This window comes from Cervus elaphus, chromosome 23 (genome assembly GCF_910594005.1).
Source record: "Cervus elaphus chromosome 23, mCerEla1.1, whole genome shotgun sequence".
In the NCBI taxonomy this organism is placed as follows: domain Eukaryota; kingdom Metazoa; phylum Chordata; class Mammalia; order Artiodactyla; family Cervidae; genus Cervus; species Cervus elaphus.
The window spans coordinates 25,793,782-25,810,615 of record NC_057837.1 but is presented as its reverse complement, the minus strand read 5'-3'; the positions used below and the strand labels follow the sequence as shown (position 1 = coordinate 25,810,615).

The 16,834-nt window shown below is 41.5% G+C and overlaps 1 protein-coding gene across 1 annotated transcript in view; it reads right to left on the bottom strand.

Moving 5' to 3' along the window:
* The window catches only part of GPR158 (G protein-coupled receptor 158), a 290,632-nt gene extending 274,075 nt beyond the window's left edge, over positions 1–16,557 (bottom strand). Inside the window, exon 1 of the mRNA XM_043884892.1 lies at positions 14,822–16,557. Within this exon, the coding sequence (XP_043740827.1) occupies positions 14,822–15,714 (893 nt within the window). The 5' untranslated portion in view covers positions 15,715–16,557. The remainder of the gene's footprint in view (positions 1–14,821) is intronic.
* Between the last annotated feature and the right edge of the window lie 277 nt (positions 16,558–16,834).

Below are 16,834 nucleotides of genomic sequence, written 5' to 3'. Positions count from 1 at the left end.
TATGTCCGCCCACCCTGAGCAAAAAAATTCCCAGGTACATGGATTTTTATCTGTCTGTTCCACTATTACATCCTCAATACCTATACTCTTAGCCAGGTGCATGTTATATACTTTATTTTTAATAACACATTCTACACATTATGCTAAGCTCTTTATATTCACTAGATTGTTTACTCTTTTTTTTTTTTTTTGATTGTTTACTCTTTACAATGTACTCTGTACTCTTTGCAGATAAAGATACTGAGTCAGAGGAGTTAAATAACTTGGCCAAAAAGTAGGTGAAAGTAGAAGCTTATAGATTCAAATCTAGGCTTATAATCCTAAAACTGTTTTTCTTAGACACTATTCCATACTTCCTGAAATATGCAAGGCACTTTCAAATGGTAGTGAATATGGGAAGTTATGAATTATGGTCCTTACATTTGAAAGACCAGTAGAACTGTTTGGGGAAATAGAAAGTTTACATCAAGAGACAAATTACAACAAGAGGCAGCTGCTCTCATTATAGTCCCTGTTTTAAAGGTGAGAAAAGAAAGAATAACTCACAATAAAGTGATGGAGAACCAGGATACAGCCTAGTGCTCAGTACCTGTGATCTCCCTGCCTTCATGACCTGCTAGTCATCCTACCCCTGCCAGGACAGTCATTCACAATGTTGGAAAGCTTCAGGTACCACCAGCATAGTCAGCAGCCAGGTTTTGTGAACCACTAAAACTAAAGTTGCTAAGCATTTACAACTTTCAGTTCTTATTCTTAAGATCATATAAAAGGAATTATATGCTTCAACCTTATCAAATTCTGTCTACATTTTCCCAAGTTTGTGTTTAAGTACCATCTGATTCTGAATTATGAGGATTTTGTTTTTGATATAGATTTATCTCCTGCACAGGGTTTGGGAAGGGCCTGGGAAGGTATTATCAGGCTTTTCAAGTGATCATGATACCCAGCCAAGTTTGGAATCAGTGAATAATGGATGGAAGTTAGCATTTACTTGAGGACTCAGAGTCATCTTGTCTGTGCCTGTTAACTAAACTACAAGTTCACTGCAGCCACAGCTAACAACAAGTGATTGTCACCACTTTCTTGGGCTTCAATATCCTCATGTGTAAAAGTAAAAATAAGTCAGACTACGTGATCTCTAAAATCCTTTTTGGGACTTTTCAGATGGCTCAGTGGTAAAGAATTCGCCTGCAATGCAGGAGACACAGATTCGATCCCTGGGTCAGGAAGATTCCTTGGAGAAAGGAATGGCAACCCACTCCGGTATTCTTGCCTGGGAAATCCCATAGACAGAGGAGCCTGGTGGGCTCCAGTCCATTGGGTCACAAAAGAGTTAGACACGACTTAGCAACTAAACAACAAAATCCTTTTTACTTCTATAAGTCTAATTATTCAAAAAGGAGCTTTCCCAAGATGTTTACTAAAACATTGTTCCCTTAAAGAATGCTCCAGTTGTTATTTGCCTCTTTCTCAAAAATGCGAAAAGACAGATTTCTAAATAACTTTCAGAGGGGCTGTATTATGAGAGCCTTCCCACAAAACTAATTTTTAGGTCAGTACCTGAAAAACTTTCTCAAAATTTTGCCTTATCCAGAAAAATAATAATGTTCATCTTTCTTTTCATGAGCCTTGGACTCATCTCTTAACATTCACATCATTCATTGTCATTCCTCTGTAATCAGCCCAATATACAGCTGCCATCTGCTCATTCCTTGCCCCTGCCGCTCACATGTATTACACGTTTATTGATACCACAGGAGGAAGTAGCCATGCATCAGTTTGCACGCCAGTACTTTGCACGGTGAAGCCTAAACATTCTTTTCTATCATGTGGTCATTGTTATTTTTTAAGGTCTCTTTTGATAAGATTCTAGGTGGTGGTGGTGTTCAGCCGCTAAGTTGTGTCCAGTTCTTTGCAACAGGTCTGACTTCCCTGTCCTTCGCTATCTCTCGGAGTTTGCTCAAACACATGTCCTTTGAATCATGGATGTGATGTCATCCACACTTCATCCTCTGTCACCCCCTTCTCCTGCCCTCAGTGTCTCCCAGCATCAGGTCTAGACATTAATAATGTTAAAAACTGCATCTTTAAACATGTTACCATCTTATATAATGTCTATATGTCACTTATTATTCTAGGAAATTTCATTTATAATAATTTCAAATTCAACTCTAGTTGAATCAGTAAAGTTAAAGCAGAAAAGAGCATTTTAGGGAATTCCTTGGTGGTCCAGTTTTAGGGCTCCAAGCTTCCACTGCAGAGTGCCTGGATTCACTCCCTGATTGGAACACTAAGATTCTGCAAACCATGCAATGCAGCCAGAAACCAAACAAAAAAATCATTAAAAAAAAAAAAAAAACAGAGCATTTAAAATATATATGTTGTAAGCTATTGATATTCTTTTAATGGGATAAGCTCTGCATCAGCCTGATTATAGCTTTGACTTCTTGAGATAAAGCTCTGAAATGCAAGCACAATCAACCTTTCTTTATAATGATTAAATCTTCTGGAATTTGATTTCTCACTACTTGCTAGAAAAGAATAATTCAATTTTATCAGAACTGTGAAAGTGCTCTGTTATAAACAGAGCTTCATGATAAAGTAAAACACTGTTCCACAGCATCATAGATTGTTAATTGTTTTTCATCGTTTCCTTCATCTCCATTTGTTCCATGTCCCCACTCCTCTCCATCCCCTACTTTTTCTCTCTCTCTTGGTCCCCCCAGATTCATACACATACACACACACACATATTTTCTTTTCAAAATGCATCCTTTAATGAGAAATCTCAAACATAAGACATTTAACTATATAAGTAGCAAAACCATGCTTAGCAACAAAATCTGCAGATAATTTGGCCAGATGTTCTTTTTGAGCCTTAATGATATTTAAATATAAATTAATACTCCATTGATTCATCAAAATTTTCCATTTCTTAGTCATACTGTTTTCTATATATGCAATGATGTTATGTTCCAAACAAATAGAAATGTGATCTGACAAACTCATACATGCACAGACACACACAAATACATATAGAACTCCTGAAATAAGGATAGCCATAAAATAGCATTTTTATATGTGTTCTCTCTACACCAGCAACTTTCAGCCAGAGGCATTTTTACCCCTTAGCATAAGACTTGGCAATGTTTGTAGACATTTTTGACTGTCACACTGGGCAGGGAGGTTGCTACTGGCATCTTGTGGGTAGAGTCGGGATACAGCTGAACAAGACAACCCCTACAACGAAGGATTATCTGGCCCCAGGTGTCAATAGTTCTGAGGCTGAGAAACCATGCTCTACATAGTAGTCTAATGCTTCAAAGAGGGGGAAAGCCAAATTCTTCATTCCATTCTATGCAACTGATTAGAACAGGAAGAGAAAAAACACACACCTCCATAATTCCATTTAAATCTCTTTAACCAAGCTGGTTATATGGCTATACCACAAAGTTTTTCTTTCCACCCTGAAACCTCTAAGCACTTTAGAATGAAAAGACAGATCCATTCTCAGTTTACAAGTGGCTTTTTATTCTCGCTGTCCTAGGCATTTCCCCACAGTATGAGTGAAATACTTGCCAGATGGTGTAGGAAAGATTTTGATAATCCTTACCATACCTATTCTGAAAATAAAAGTCTCTGCAGCTTCTGGCCCCTTGTTTTGTATATTTCACATATATTACATGTTTTAGTATAGCTTGTCTTGTTTAACAAAATTATGAAGACAAATAGCAATCTAATTGATATGCAGAAGTAAGGTCTAGGTTTTTTTTGTTTCTTCATAGGCATATTTTGCTGTATCTTAATAACTTATAGATAATAAGAGAACTTTGTAGTTGGAGAGACCATGGAGTTTAATTTCCCATTTTCTAATATCCAAGTTCATCAAATATAAGATGCCATTAATCGTAAGATGCATTATTGCATTCTGTACCACTAAAAGAAAGTTTCTGTCAATGGAAAATGACATGCCCATGCCCTCAATAATAAGACACATCTCAATTTGAGTGACATCAGAATGTGGAAAAGGTACATCTTAGACTTGACAAAAATACATTATGCTACAGTTCCTTTTCCTCTTTCTGAGAGAAAAGCCATGTGTTGTGTTAGCTTTAGAAATCTTTCCACAATAATGCAATAAGACATATACACAATAGATAAAACACATAAATGGTGAGAAAACTAGGGTAAGAAAGTAAACTAAAATCTTACAGAATTCTAAGTTCCCTTTTAGGTTTTAAGCAAACTGGGAACTTTGCTAATTGAACAAGACTTCTAGATATAAATGGGGTAAAGTTATAACAGATATTATAATAAAAATTAACTGGATATCGATTAATTATAAGTATCAATTAACTGTAATAGAGACTGCCTTCTTTAATTAAAAGGAAATAGGAATTTTGGGGAAAAATGATCTTGGGGTCAAATCACATTTAAGCTAATCTCTGTTTTCTCTAAATTCTACCTATAATGAAGGTAATAAAACTAAACGAACCTTGTGATTGCTTTGAGGCGGTGTAACATCCTTTGGTCAGTCATGGTTCCTATATTAAGTTCAGTGTTGTAGAAAATGGGGTGGGCTGGGCAAGGGGGTACTTGAGAAAGACTTTTGGTCAAGAACATTAATTTTTCCTAAACTAAGGAGGTATTTTATAGAACAGCCTATCCACCTAAATCTTTTCATTGGTCAATGTTAGGAAGAAAGACTGCCCAGATGAGTAACTGCACAGTCAAAGTAGAAATTACACCTAGAAAAGGATTCTTGCTAAAAGCTGAAAAATAATATTGAAGGCTAAAAGACCAGCAAAACAAGCCAATGTATATGCCATAGCTGTGCTGGGCAAGGGCCTAATGATGCTATTAGCTGCACAGTCTCCCAAGCATCTCTGCAAGTCTCCCAAGCATCTCTGCAAGTCTCCCCAAGATCAGTGAACTGCCTGTTTGCACGTAGTGGCCATCAGGCTGCCAAAGCTATCAAAATTCCAATGTATTGTTTTAGTAATTATGGTTACTTAAGATGGCAGAGGAATAGGACCACAGCCTTGTCCAGCTCAGTGAAACTATGAGCCATGCCATGTAGGGCTGCCCAAGATGGACGGGTCATGGTGGAGAGTTCTGACAAAATGTGGTCCACTGGAGAAGGGAATGGCAAACCACTTCAGTATTCTTGCCTTGAGAACCCCATGAACAGTATGAAAGGCAAAAAGGTATGACTGAAAGATGAGCTCCTCAGGTCAGTAGGTGCCCAATATGCCACTGGAGATCAGTGGAGAAATAACTCCAGAAAGAATGAAGAGACAGAGCCAAAGCAAAACGAGCACCCAGTTGTGGATGTGACTGGTGATGGAAGTAAAGTCCATGGCTGTAAAGAGCTGTAAAGATGGCTGTAAAGAGCAATATTGCATAGGAACCTGGAATGTTAGGTCCATGAATCAAGGCAAATTGGAAGTGGTCAAACAGGAGATAGCAAGAGTGGACATTGACATTTTAGGAATCAGTGAACTAAAATGGACTGCAATAGGTGAATTTAATTCAGATGACCATTATTTCTACTTCTGTGGGCAAGAATCCCTTAGAAGAAATGGAGTAGCTATCATAATCTACAAAAGAGTCTGAAATGCAGGACTTGGATGCAATCTCAAAAATGACAGAATGATCTCTGTTCCTTTCCAAGGCAAACCATTCAATAGCACAATAATCCAAGTCTATGCCCTGACCAGTAATGCTGAAGAAGCTGAAGTTGAATAGTTCTGTGAAGACCTACAAGACCTTCTAGAACTAACACCCAAAAAAGATGCCCTCTTCATTATAGGGCACTGGAATGCAAAAGTAGGAAGGAAGACAAGACATACCTGGAGTAACAGGCAAACTTGGCCTTAGGGTACAAAACGAAGCCAGTCAAAAGCTAACAGAGTTTTGACAAGAGATTGCACTGGTCATAGCAAACACCCTCTTCCAAAAACACAAGAGAAGACTCTACACATGGACATCACCAGATGGTCAATACCGAAATCAGACTAATTATATTCTTTGCAGCCAAAGATGGAGAAGCTCTATACAGTCAGCAAAAACAAGACCAAGGGCTAACTGTGGCTCAGATCATGAACTCCTTATTGCCAAATTCAGACTTAAAATGAAGAAAGTAGGGGAAATCAATAGACCATTCAGGTATGACCTAAATAAAATCCCTTACGATTATACAGTGGAAGTGACAAATAGATTCAAGGAATTAGATCTGATAGAGTGCCTGAAGAACTATGGATAGAGGTTCGTGACATCGTACAGGTGGCAGGGATCAAGACCATCCCCAAGAAAAAGAAATGCAAAAAGGCAAAATGGTTGTTTGAGGAGGTTTTACAAATAGCTGAGAAAAAAGAAGTGAAAGGCAAAGGAGAAAAGAAAAGATATACCCCTTTGAATGCAGAGTTCCAGAGAACACAGAGATTAAGAAAACCTTTGTCAGTGATCAATGCAAAGAAATAGAGGAAAATAATAGAATGGGAAAGACTAGAGATCGCTTTAAGAAAATTAGAGATACCAAGGGAACACTTCATGCAAAGATGAGCACAATAAAGGACAGAAATGGTATGGACCTAACAGAAGAAGAAGATATTAAGAAGAGGTGGCAACAATACTCATAAGAACTATACAAAAAGATCTCCATGACCAAGATAACCACGATTGTGTGATCACTCACCTAGAGCCAGACATCCTGGAATGCAAAGTCAAGTGGGCTTTAGGAAGCATCACTCTGAACAAAGCTAGTGGAGGTGATGGAATTCCAGTTGAGCTCTTTCAAATCCTAAAAGATGATGCTGTGAAAGTGCTGCACTCAATATGCCAGCAAATCTGGAAATCTTAGCAGTGGCCACAGGACTGGAAAAGGTCAGTTTTCATGTCAATCCCAAAGAAAGGCAATGCCAAAGAATGTTCAAACTACCACACAATTGCACTCATCTCACACGCTAGCAAAGTAATGCTCAAAATTCTCCAAGCCAGGCTTCATCACTACGTGAACCATGAACTTCCAGATGTTCAAACTGGTTTTAGAAAAGGCAGAGGAACCAGAGATCAAATTGCCGACATCTGCTGGATCATTGAAAAAGCAAGAGAGTTCCAGAAAAACATCTACTTTTGCTTTATGGACTACACCAAAACCTTTGACTGTGTGGATCACAACAAACTGTGGAAAATTCTTCAAAAGAAAGGAATACCAGACCACTTGACCTGCCTCTTGAGAAATTTGTATGCCAGTCAAGAAGCAACAGTTAGAACTGGACATGGAACAACAGACTGGTTCCAAATCAGGAAAGGAGTACAGCAAGGTTGTATATTGTCACCTTGCTTATTTAACTGCTATGCAGAGTACATCATGAGAAATGCTGGGCTGAATGAAGCACAAGCTGGAATTAAGATTGCCAGGAGAAATATCAATAAGCTCAGATATGCAGATGACACCACCCTTATGGAAGAAAGCAAAGAAGAACTGAAGAGCCTCTTGATGAAAGTGAAAGAGGAGAGTGAAAAAGTTGGCTTAAACCTCAGCATTCAGAAAACTAAGATCATGGCATCTGGTCCCATCACTTCATGGCAGATAAATGGGGAAACAATGGAAACAGTGACAGACTTTATTTTTGGGGACTCCAAAATCACTGCAGATGGTGACTGCAGCCATGAAACTAAAAGACGCTTCCTCCTTGGAAGAAAAGCTATGATCAACCTAGACAGCATATTAAAAAGCAGAGACATCACTTTGCCAACAAAGGTCCATCTAGTCAAAGGTATGGTTTTTCTAGTAGTCATGTATGGATGTGAGAGTTGGACTATAAGGAAAGGTGAGCACAGAATAATTGATGCTTTTGAACTGTGGTGTTGAAGAAGACTCTTGAGAGTCCCTTGGTCTGCAAGGAGATCCAACCAGTCCATCCTAAAGGAAATTAGTCCTGAATATTCATTGGAAGGACTAATGCTGAAGCAGAAACTCCAATACTTTGGAGTTTCTCCAATACTAACTGATGCGAAGAACTGACTCATTTGAAAAGACCCTGGTGCTGGGAAAGATTGAAGGCGAGAGGAGAAGGGGACAACAGAGGATGAGGTTGGATGGCATCACCGACACAAGGACATGAGTTTGAGCAAGCTTTGGGAGTTGGTGATGGACAGGGAACCCTGGCGTGCTGCAGTGCATGGGGTTGCAAAGAGTTGGACCCAACTGAGCGACTGTACTGAACTGAACTGATTTTAGTAATTGTGTTTAAATAACTCTGTGAACATCAATCCAGAACTGAAGAGAGTAAACAAACAAGGGCCTAATTCTTCTGTACCAACCAAGTACAAAATAACACCAACAATGTACTTCTTGACATCCCAGTGCATTACAGTATAATCATAAAACAGTGCATGTTAGAAAAGGGTAGGCTTAAAACCCTGAATGGTGATCAACAAACTGATGCTTTCATGAAGTTGAAAGTAAAATTTGACCTATCTAGCATTTGAGGCTGTAAAATCAGTCTTGTGAGGGCATTAGTTCTCTTCCCAGAGGGTAGGCCTAAACTCTTGTCATTTATTTAAGTCTTGGAAATCCCATTTCTCCTTCCACAGGTGTGTGCTAAAACGTGGCATGATAATGCTATAGGACACTAAATAGCCTTCTTTGAAGTTTTAACACCAACTACAAAGGGAAAATCAAACACAGGTTGTTTTTAAAAGTAAGTAAGGAGTTTCAGGATGCCTCAACACTGATTATTTGGAGAGAAATTACCCCCATATACTGAGGCCCTTGGTTTAGAAATCTGTGCAACAGCTTCTTATTGACTTTAAGTAAATTTCAGGGGCTCTTTCAACATCTAGAAACTCAGATCATATTTATTCTTATTTTGAATGGAATTCTCATTTCCCTTAGCATATATATATTTAATGCAGTGTACAATGAGAGGGCTTTCTTTAAATATCCTATTAGCAAATCACCATGATAAAGTCAAACACTGAACATATGTGAACATGATCTGCATTTAAATATGCATACAATGACTGGTTTCAGTATTACAATCAAAACTTCAAGAGTTAAAGTGACATATTTAATTTATATACATAATCGTAGATCTCTAGATTATAAGGAACCCAATGAGTCACCAAGTACAGCCCCATTTAATTTATAGAAGAAGAATAAATTAGAAAGGCAACTGCTGATAACTAATAAGGACTACAGTATAGCACAGGGAGCTCACTCAGTACTCAGTAATGGTATATATGGGAAAAGAATCGAAGAGAGACTAGATGTATATATGTGTATAACTGGTTCACTTTGCTGTACACTAACACAACATTGTAAATCAACTACAATAAAAATTAAAAAAAGAAAAGACAGCTGCTGCCCTTGGTAATACAATAGTCAAGGATGTGGTCCTTTCCTGGAGCCAACATCTTCTGTCTCCAAGGTCAGTATTTCCACCATAATCCACTGTAATTACAAGCCTTCACAATAATTAGGAATGAAACTAAACCATTATATAATTATAAATTACTATAAATCATGTGAGTTTAATACACCTAAAATAAGAAAGTGTTCAGCTGAGGACAGTATTTAGGAAGACAGAAGCTTTGATACAAAATGTTTACTGAACTTCCTGTGGGATGACAGTTCTTCATTTAGTCTTCACAGAATCCCAAAGGAGATACACTTCACTATTCACAGTTTAAAGACTGAAACTCAAAAACCTTAATAACAGAAGTTCATCTAAAAACTCTTTGATCTACTACTCAGGTAGACATCTCTGTGCTGTTCTGTAGGTAACCCTCTTCACCACCACCAGAACCCACAAGAGAGACAGGATATGTGTGGCCTAGAGCAAGATGGTGTTTTCTCTTGCCCTCTTTTGTTCCAAGCAGAGATCTGTACCAGAATCTCTGATGAAGCTGTGTGAGCATACGTTTGTGAAGGAGAAAAAGTAAAGTAACCCCTCAGGAGTCAGTGACTCAGTGACAACAATGTTCAAATAGCATTTCCACACTATTGTGGAAAAATTCAGATCTAACATTCACTTGGTGTCCTCTTCCTCTGCATGCTACTCCCCCATCAATCATCATTTCCACAGGGTACTGCATTTATGTGTATGAACCTTTTTTTCAAAGCCTCCTTGTTACCCATTGGATAGGAAGTTTCAAAATTCACAGGATAAGGAGTTACACAGGATAAGGAGTTACAAAGGTATACGGATGTCATCAAGTCTGTTTCCACACTTAGTTGTGCAGAAACTGATTTCCAGACAGGTAATTCAGCCAGTCTGAGACAAAGCTGGGACTTGAGGCAAAGTTCTCACTCAAGTCTAATACTCTTCTCTCTATGCAACATACTTGATTATACAATTGGCCAAAAAGAACAAGTGTCTCTCATGTCTTTGGCCAAATACATTAATTACTTCAAGTCAATATCATGTTTTTAACAGCAAGTTGAAAGCTTGAAAATCGGTGCTCAGGAGCCTAGAGTAGAAGAAAGACAATACAAGCCTCATAGCTAGATAGATCCAAGTTTGATTTAACCTCTTTAATTTACTAACTGGCTGACTTGGGCAAGTTGGTCAGCTTTTCTGGAGTTGTAACTACAAGAATATTGTTGTTTAGTCACTAAGTTATGTCCCACTCTTTGTAACTCCATGGACTGTAGCCCAACAGGGTGGCTCTCTCCATGGAATTTCCCAGGCAGAAATACCATTTCCTTGTCCAGGGGATTTTCCTCAGCCACAGACTGAACCTGCATCTCCTTCATTGGTAGGCGGACTCTTTACCTCTGAGCCATCAGGGAAGCCTACCTGAGAATATTAAGAATTAAATGCAGTAGGACATTTATAAAGCATCTGATCCATAGTAGATGCTTGATATATTGGTTCCCACTCATTCTAACTCACCCTTAAAGAGCTGTACCACTCTTAACAAATTCCTTTAGCCCTTTGGGTCTGTTTCCTCCATTGTACCATGAGAAGAGGGGAAAAAAATCAAATGAATTCCAAAATCCCTTACAACTCATCAAGTATGAATTAATTCCCAAAGCTTCCTTTACCTTAATTTAAATTCAGCCAACACTAGGTACCTTTTATTCATCCTTGGCAATGTTTCTGTGATCTCAAAGATTTGGGATCCAACTCCATAGTACTTTAAGTTCCACACGGAAAAATTACTACACAAAACCAAAGGACTTAACTTTAAAGAAAACTCTACAATGACATCACAAACCTATGTGATAAATAAATACAATTTAGGGTATATCTTAAGTTGTTACTCCTTTTTCTTTTTTTCTTTTTTTTTGCTGCGATAGAAGATGAGAACTTAAGTGTTGATACTATAAGCCTATAACGATAGACTCAAGAGCCATTTAGGTAAAGCAACTAATGTCATTTTGTGGGGAAGAGAAAAGGAAGAGCAATAAACTTCTCTTCCCATGTGAGTCTTATGCTAGACCTTACAATTTAAGAAATTTGTGTCATTCTGAAGCAGAGGGGAATAAAATTTATTCTGAGAGATGTTTTACAGTGACAGGCATTAATGTAAGAAGGTAGTTGACCATGTTCTCCACAGTGCTTTTGAATTTCATGTTTCAGATTTACATTCTCTATAAATAATGTATAATTTAAATGCTTGAGTCTCAAAAGCAAGACCTGGGGAAATATTAACTGAAATTAAATGAAAACCTTAACTGCAAAGTTTCTCCTCCTCTTTTCTTCCTTGAGGAAAGCATTATCAGTCTTTTTTTGTTGTTGTTACTATAGAGAAAGCATTTTACACATATTGGGTTGGCCAAAAAGTTTGTTAACATTGTATGGAAAACCCCGAATGAACAGTTTGGCCAACCCAATAACACTCTATAGGTTCAAAATATATTTAAAATAATGATTAGAGCTCCCAGTCATGGTCTCCCAAAAATTCATTTGGTGTCTACCCTATTACTATACCTGTACAGTGTTATTCATGTATAAAATTTTAGAATACACATCTTAGATGATAAAACATCAATAGCATCAAAAACTTGTGCCTTTTATTAGTATTAAGAGACAGAAAAGGCCCATTGAAATTTTCTCAAATGTTTGAAATACTGTAACTTTTTTAAATCAAGAGCTGTGTTATATGGGCTAAATTTTTGGTTCTAAAAGTGACAGAGAGTAAACTATGTTCCTCAATATAAGTTGTGTGCAGAAGTCCAGAGAGGTCCCTCTGGTTCACACTATGCTTGCTATATATGTATATGTATGCCTAAAGTATATGGACCTCTCTGGCATACATACTTTAGGCATACATATACATATATAACTAGCATAGTGTGAACCAGAGGCAAGAAGGCCTAGATCCTGTTTCTGCTGTTGTTAAAAACTTGATGTGTGATTTTTGGACAAGTTCCTTCACCTTTCTTATCTGTTTCTTTATGAAACGGGAGGGACCATCTGATCTCCAAGATTTCTTCCAGTTTCTATAAGCTGTACCTGAGTGGCACAGGACATGTGGCAAAAGTACTCACAGGAGAGCACTTACTCTGCTCTTCATGCATGCTGCTAGGAGGAGCCAGATTCTGTAGAGAGCCAGACACTAAATGGCCTGGCTTTGTGCCTTGGCTGAAGAACACCATCAGTGACTCTGAAGGCACTTAAAGAGGAAAGAAACTATTTTCTGAACATAGTCCAAAAACTCGGGTAGGGTCATGTGAACCCTCACGACCTCAGACCCCTTGTGTCCTCAGCCTTTTATCTTGACTGGCAGAAAGGCCTAAGTTCATTTAGACAACGTATGCTTTCTGAGCCTTATGAGAAACAGTTCTGAGAATAAATGGACTCATCCCCAGTCCCACATCTGATCCTTGAAAATACATATATTTTTATGCATCAGCTACAATATACGTAGCACTCCTAGGACACCTTCATGAAACAGAGTTTAACATAGTGATTAAAAGTATGAAATGAGCTCAAATCCTGCCTCTGCTACTGTTTAACTGCTGCATGATCTTAGGAAAGAAGCTTCAGGTTCTGTTTTTGTAAAATCGGGAAACTAATAAAACCTAACTCAGAGGGTTGTTGTGAGGATTAATCAAGATAATACATGCAAAGCAGAGCACAGAGCCTAGTATAAAGTATATATTAGTAAGATGGGTGGATGGATGGATAATATAGATAGATACATGGATACATAGATGGATCTTTCAATCCTGGGAGCTGGGACTCCCTGAAAAGGCTTATGTGAAGGCTGAAAGCAGTTTTTTGGCAGTGAATGGCATCTGCTGATCTTTCCTCTTCTGAGCAAGCAATATGTCAAATACTCAAACCTGGGATCAGCTCTGACTAATAGGATCCTGCAGAAATTAGGAGGAAATAAGATTATCCTTAAAGTAAGAAAGAGTTATGCTGGTTTAAGACAAGATCCTTGAAAGAGAGAAACAAACAAAAAAACATTTAATATGGTCATACAATATCAGAGAAAAGGGGTTATTTTTCATTCATGTAATCTTGAGTGTTGCCAGCATTAACAGCTACAGAATTTTATAACTGGGTGTCTCCCTAGAGACTATCTATCTCTAGTTTACCTTCCTTACTTGATAAATAAGTAGCTGAGGGCAGAGAGATTAAGCAGATTTCTTGAGGCCATTCAGCAGTAAATGACAGTGCCAAGACAAATAAGTGTTCTGACTTCTCCCATTCACCCACCCAGTACTTCCCCTGGTATCTTTCACCAGGTTATCATTCTTTTATGTGCCAGCAGGGCATTAAAACTCATACAGATGCCTCACTTTTGCCCAGTTTCCCAAAAAGTACAGAAGCAGCCTTTACCCCCAAAACCTTCTTCCCATTGGGAATGGGGAAAGGTCCCAGTTAATCTATGGCCCTCTCCCAGGCCCTCTTTGGAGTTTCTATTCTTTCCTTTCTGTTCCTCATGTCCTCTCTTAAGGGCTACTTCTAAAAGTTCTTCACACCAAAGATCAGGCACATTCCAGGGCACAAATTACCCCCTGCTAATTTGCACATTCTCATTTTCCCACAAATGCAGGAACTACAGAACTATTAAGTCTCTGAGCTCCCTGACTGAATTCAATGAGAACTGATCCCTCCCTTCCTAGGCTAATTCAATCAGGTTCATTTATAAAGGATGTGCACCTGAAGAGCCAGAGAACCCTTAGGTGTGCCTAAACACAGAAAACAAGAGAAAGAGCGGACCAGGGAATGGGAGATGGACTGGGGGACGGAGGGAAATGAGTGGAAGGAGTACACAGAGCAAATTGCAAAGTCTGGATCTGGGAGACAGCTATGCTGCTGAAACTGACTCACTGCTGAGGGTACAGCACTGCCGGCGGGATTGACTGTTTTCATCATGCGCTCTGGTAACTGACTAACAGCAGACTGACGCCCCAAACTGCACACGTAGGAGGAAGCAGGAGGAGGCTATCCCGAAGTTGCAGGAAAAAACGAACTCTTCCTGCTCCCTTCTCTACTCTCATCAGATGTTCACCAGTCTGTGCCTGGCTAGCATGCCCTGAGCCCTCCAGGTTTCTGTGCATCATCCCTGACGGGGAACTCCCCTCCCTGCTCTCCCGAGGGTTAGAGAGAAACAGGGCATCTCTCCTTGCAGGGAAACTGATTTGAGAGAAAAGCTTTCGCTGAGCGTCTGAAGCTGACAAACGCGGGGCGCTTCTTATCCCTAAGCATTTGCGGCTGCGTGGGGTGTCCCTCAGCCCGGGTCTGGGCTTTGACGGTGGGAGGCGTAAGGGTCACAGCCAAGTGTTCTTTCTCCACACTCACAGTCACCCGCAAAACCGGAAGGAAGGTTTTGTCTTTTTTCCCCTCCCTACCTGAATTCCGGGACCAGGTTAGGCTGCAGCCCGTAGAAAGCAGCGGAGAGAGTGACCAACCACCCAGGCTTGTAACTGCCATTCTCGCACTCCAGATACGGCGGAGACCACTTGACGTGGCTCTTGTCCCCGCTCAGTCCGTCCCTGCGCCGCCAGCTGTGGCCCAGGCCCCGGGGCCCCTGGTTGGAGCCACGACGGTGTAAGTGAGTCCTCCACTTGCGCCGGAGGCCGTGGAACCACTCGGTCTCCAGCGTGGCGTTGGCCAGGTGGTGTGCTGAGGAGGACAGGTCCTGGAGCAGGATGCGACTCTCCTCGCGCGTGGCCTGGAGGAAGACCTGCGGGGCCGGGGCGGACAGCGACTCGGTGCTGAAGGTGATGGCCGCCCGGGAGATGCTGGGCTCACCCTCTAGGAGGCTCCGCACCAGCGCTTGGTACCACTCCAGGTCGTCCTGCAAGTTCTGCTCCCGCGACTTATTGCTCTGCAGCATCATGTTGAGGAAGTTGGTGGCGTGTGTCAGCGTGTCCAGCGCCCCGTGCAATGAGGGATGGGAACTGGCTAGGGCCGGCGACTTCCCCGGCAGGCCCGCCAACTCGTAGCGGCTGGAGCAGTTGGCTCGCTTCAGCTTGTGGGAGTCCCCGGTGTAGAGGTAAGAGGCCACGTCCATGGGCACCTCCTCGGCGAGTTTCTGCGCCAAGATGGTGCCGTCGGTGGAGCGGCTCCAGGGAGCAGAGGGGTCTGAGGCAGAGGCTCGAGCCGACTGCTGGGCGTGCTGCTTCGCCCTCAGGGTCCTCTCTCGAGGTGAATCCGGCCGACTTGGAGGTTCGCGGCTGGCGCCAATAGCTCCCAATCCGAAATGAATGAGCAGAACGCAGAAGAGGAAGGGGTAAGCCATGGCTCCTATCTGCTTCGCAGAGCGGAGAGGAGGTAACGGGAGGAGTCACTTTTTAAATTGTAGTCGTCAGTCTGTCAGCAGTAAGACTTTTACTAGGGGTCTTCCCCCTTCTCCAGCAGGCAATCAGTCCAAAAGGACTTTAAAATAGGGATGTTCCGAAATATGCCCGGCTGACTAAGCTACCGTCACAGGAAATCAAATCACCTGTGGCAACGCCGGCTGCTCCCGCTCCACAATGGGTCGCCTCAGGATTACGCACCTCGCAGCCTTGAACCGAACAGGTTACATCCCCTTTCGCAGTCGGCAGCTATAGTTAGCCTGCTTACGTCTTTCCTTCCACCGCCGCTCTCATTGAGGTGTGTTCAAGAGCTGCTGCTGCTGCCGCCGCGGCCGCCGAAGACGCTGCTCCATCATCTCACCCGTGGCAGGTCGTTCCCGCCTCCTGGGTCTGGCTCCTCCTCGTTCGCTTCGCCCGGAGACGCGGCGCTCGCGCGCGCAGAGCGGCGCCGCGAGCGCAGGGGCGAGTCTCAGAGAGCGAGGGTTTCTTTTAAGACGTTTGTCTCTCCGGAGCCAAGAGGGCTAGGCAGCTGGTTAATTGGAGTCTTTAGGTTTGGCCACAAACCACACTCCTGCCTCTCCCTACTCTCGGGAGGAAAGCCGGTTTAAAGAGGCAGCTTGGCCGCAACCAAACCCTTGAAGGGCGGCTTCAATTCGTCTTGTTCTCTGTTTGGTCGGCTCCTCTGTCAATCAGCTGAGTACCATTTGTTGGTCTGGGGCGGGAGCTGTCCAGTGCTGAACCCGAGGCGGCACGGAGGAGGCAGCGGCGCGGGCTGCAGCAGTCCTTTCACCCACTCGCGTTCCCTGATGACTCGAGAGCGTGAAGGGTTGGGGGTGGGTGGCCGGGAGTAATGGGAGAAGCAGAGCTTGGGTGGCTCAGAGAGAAGGAAACTTGGACGTACTGAGGAGGAGGGTGTTGGCGTCTTGCATGCTTCGTTAAATCAGTCTTTTCTTTTGCCTGGAAAAGAGGGAGAAAGTAGTTTTCATTTGTGACATATATCGGAGGGGAGGGATGAAGGATGAAGACGTGTCCTCCCGAGCATCTGCTCATTTTAGGCAAATG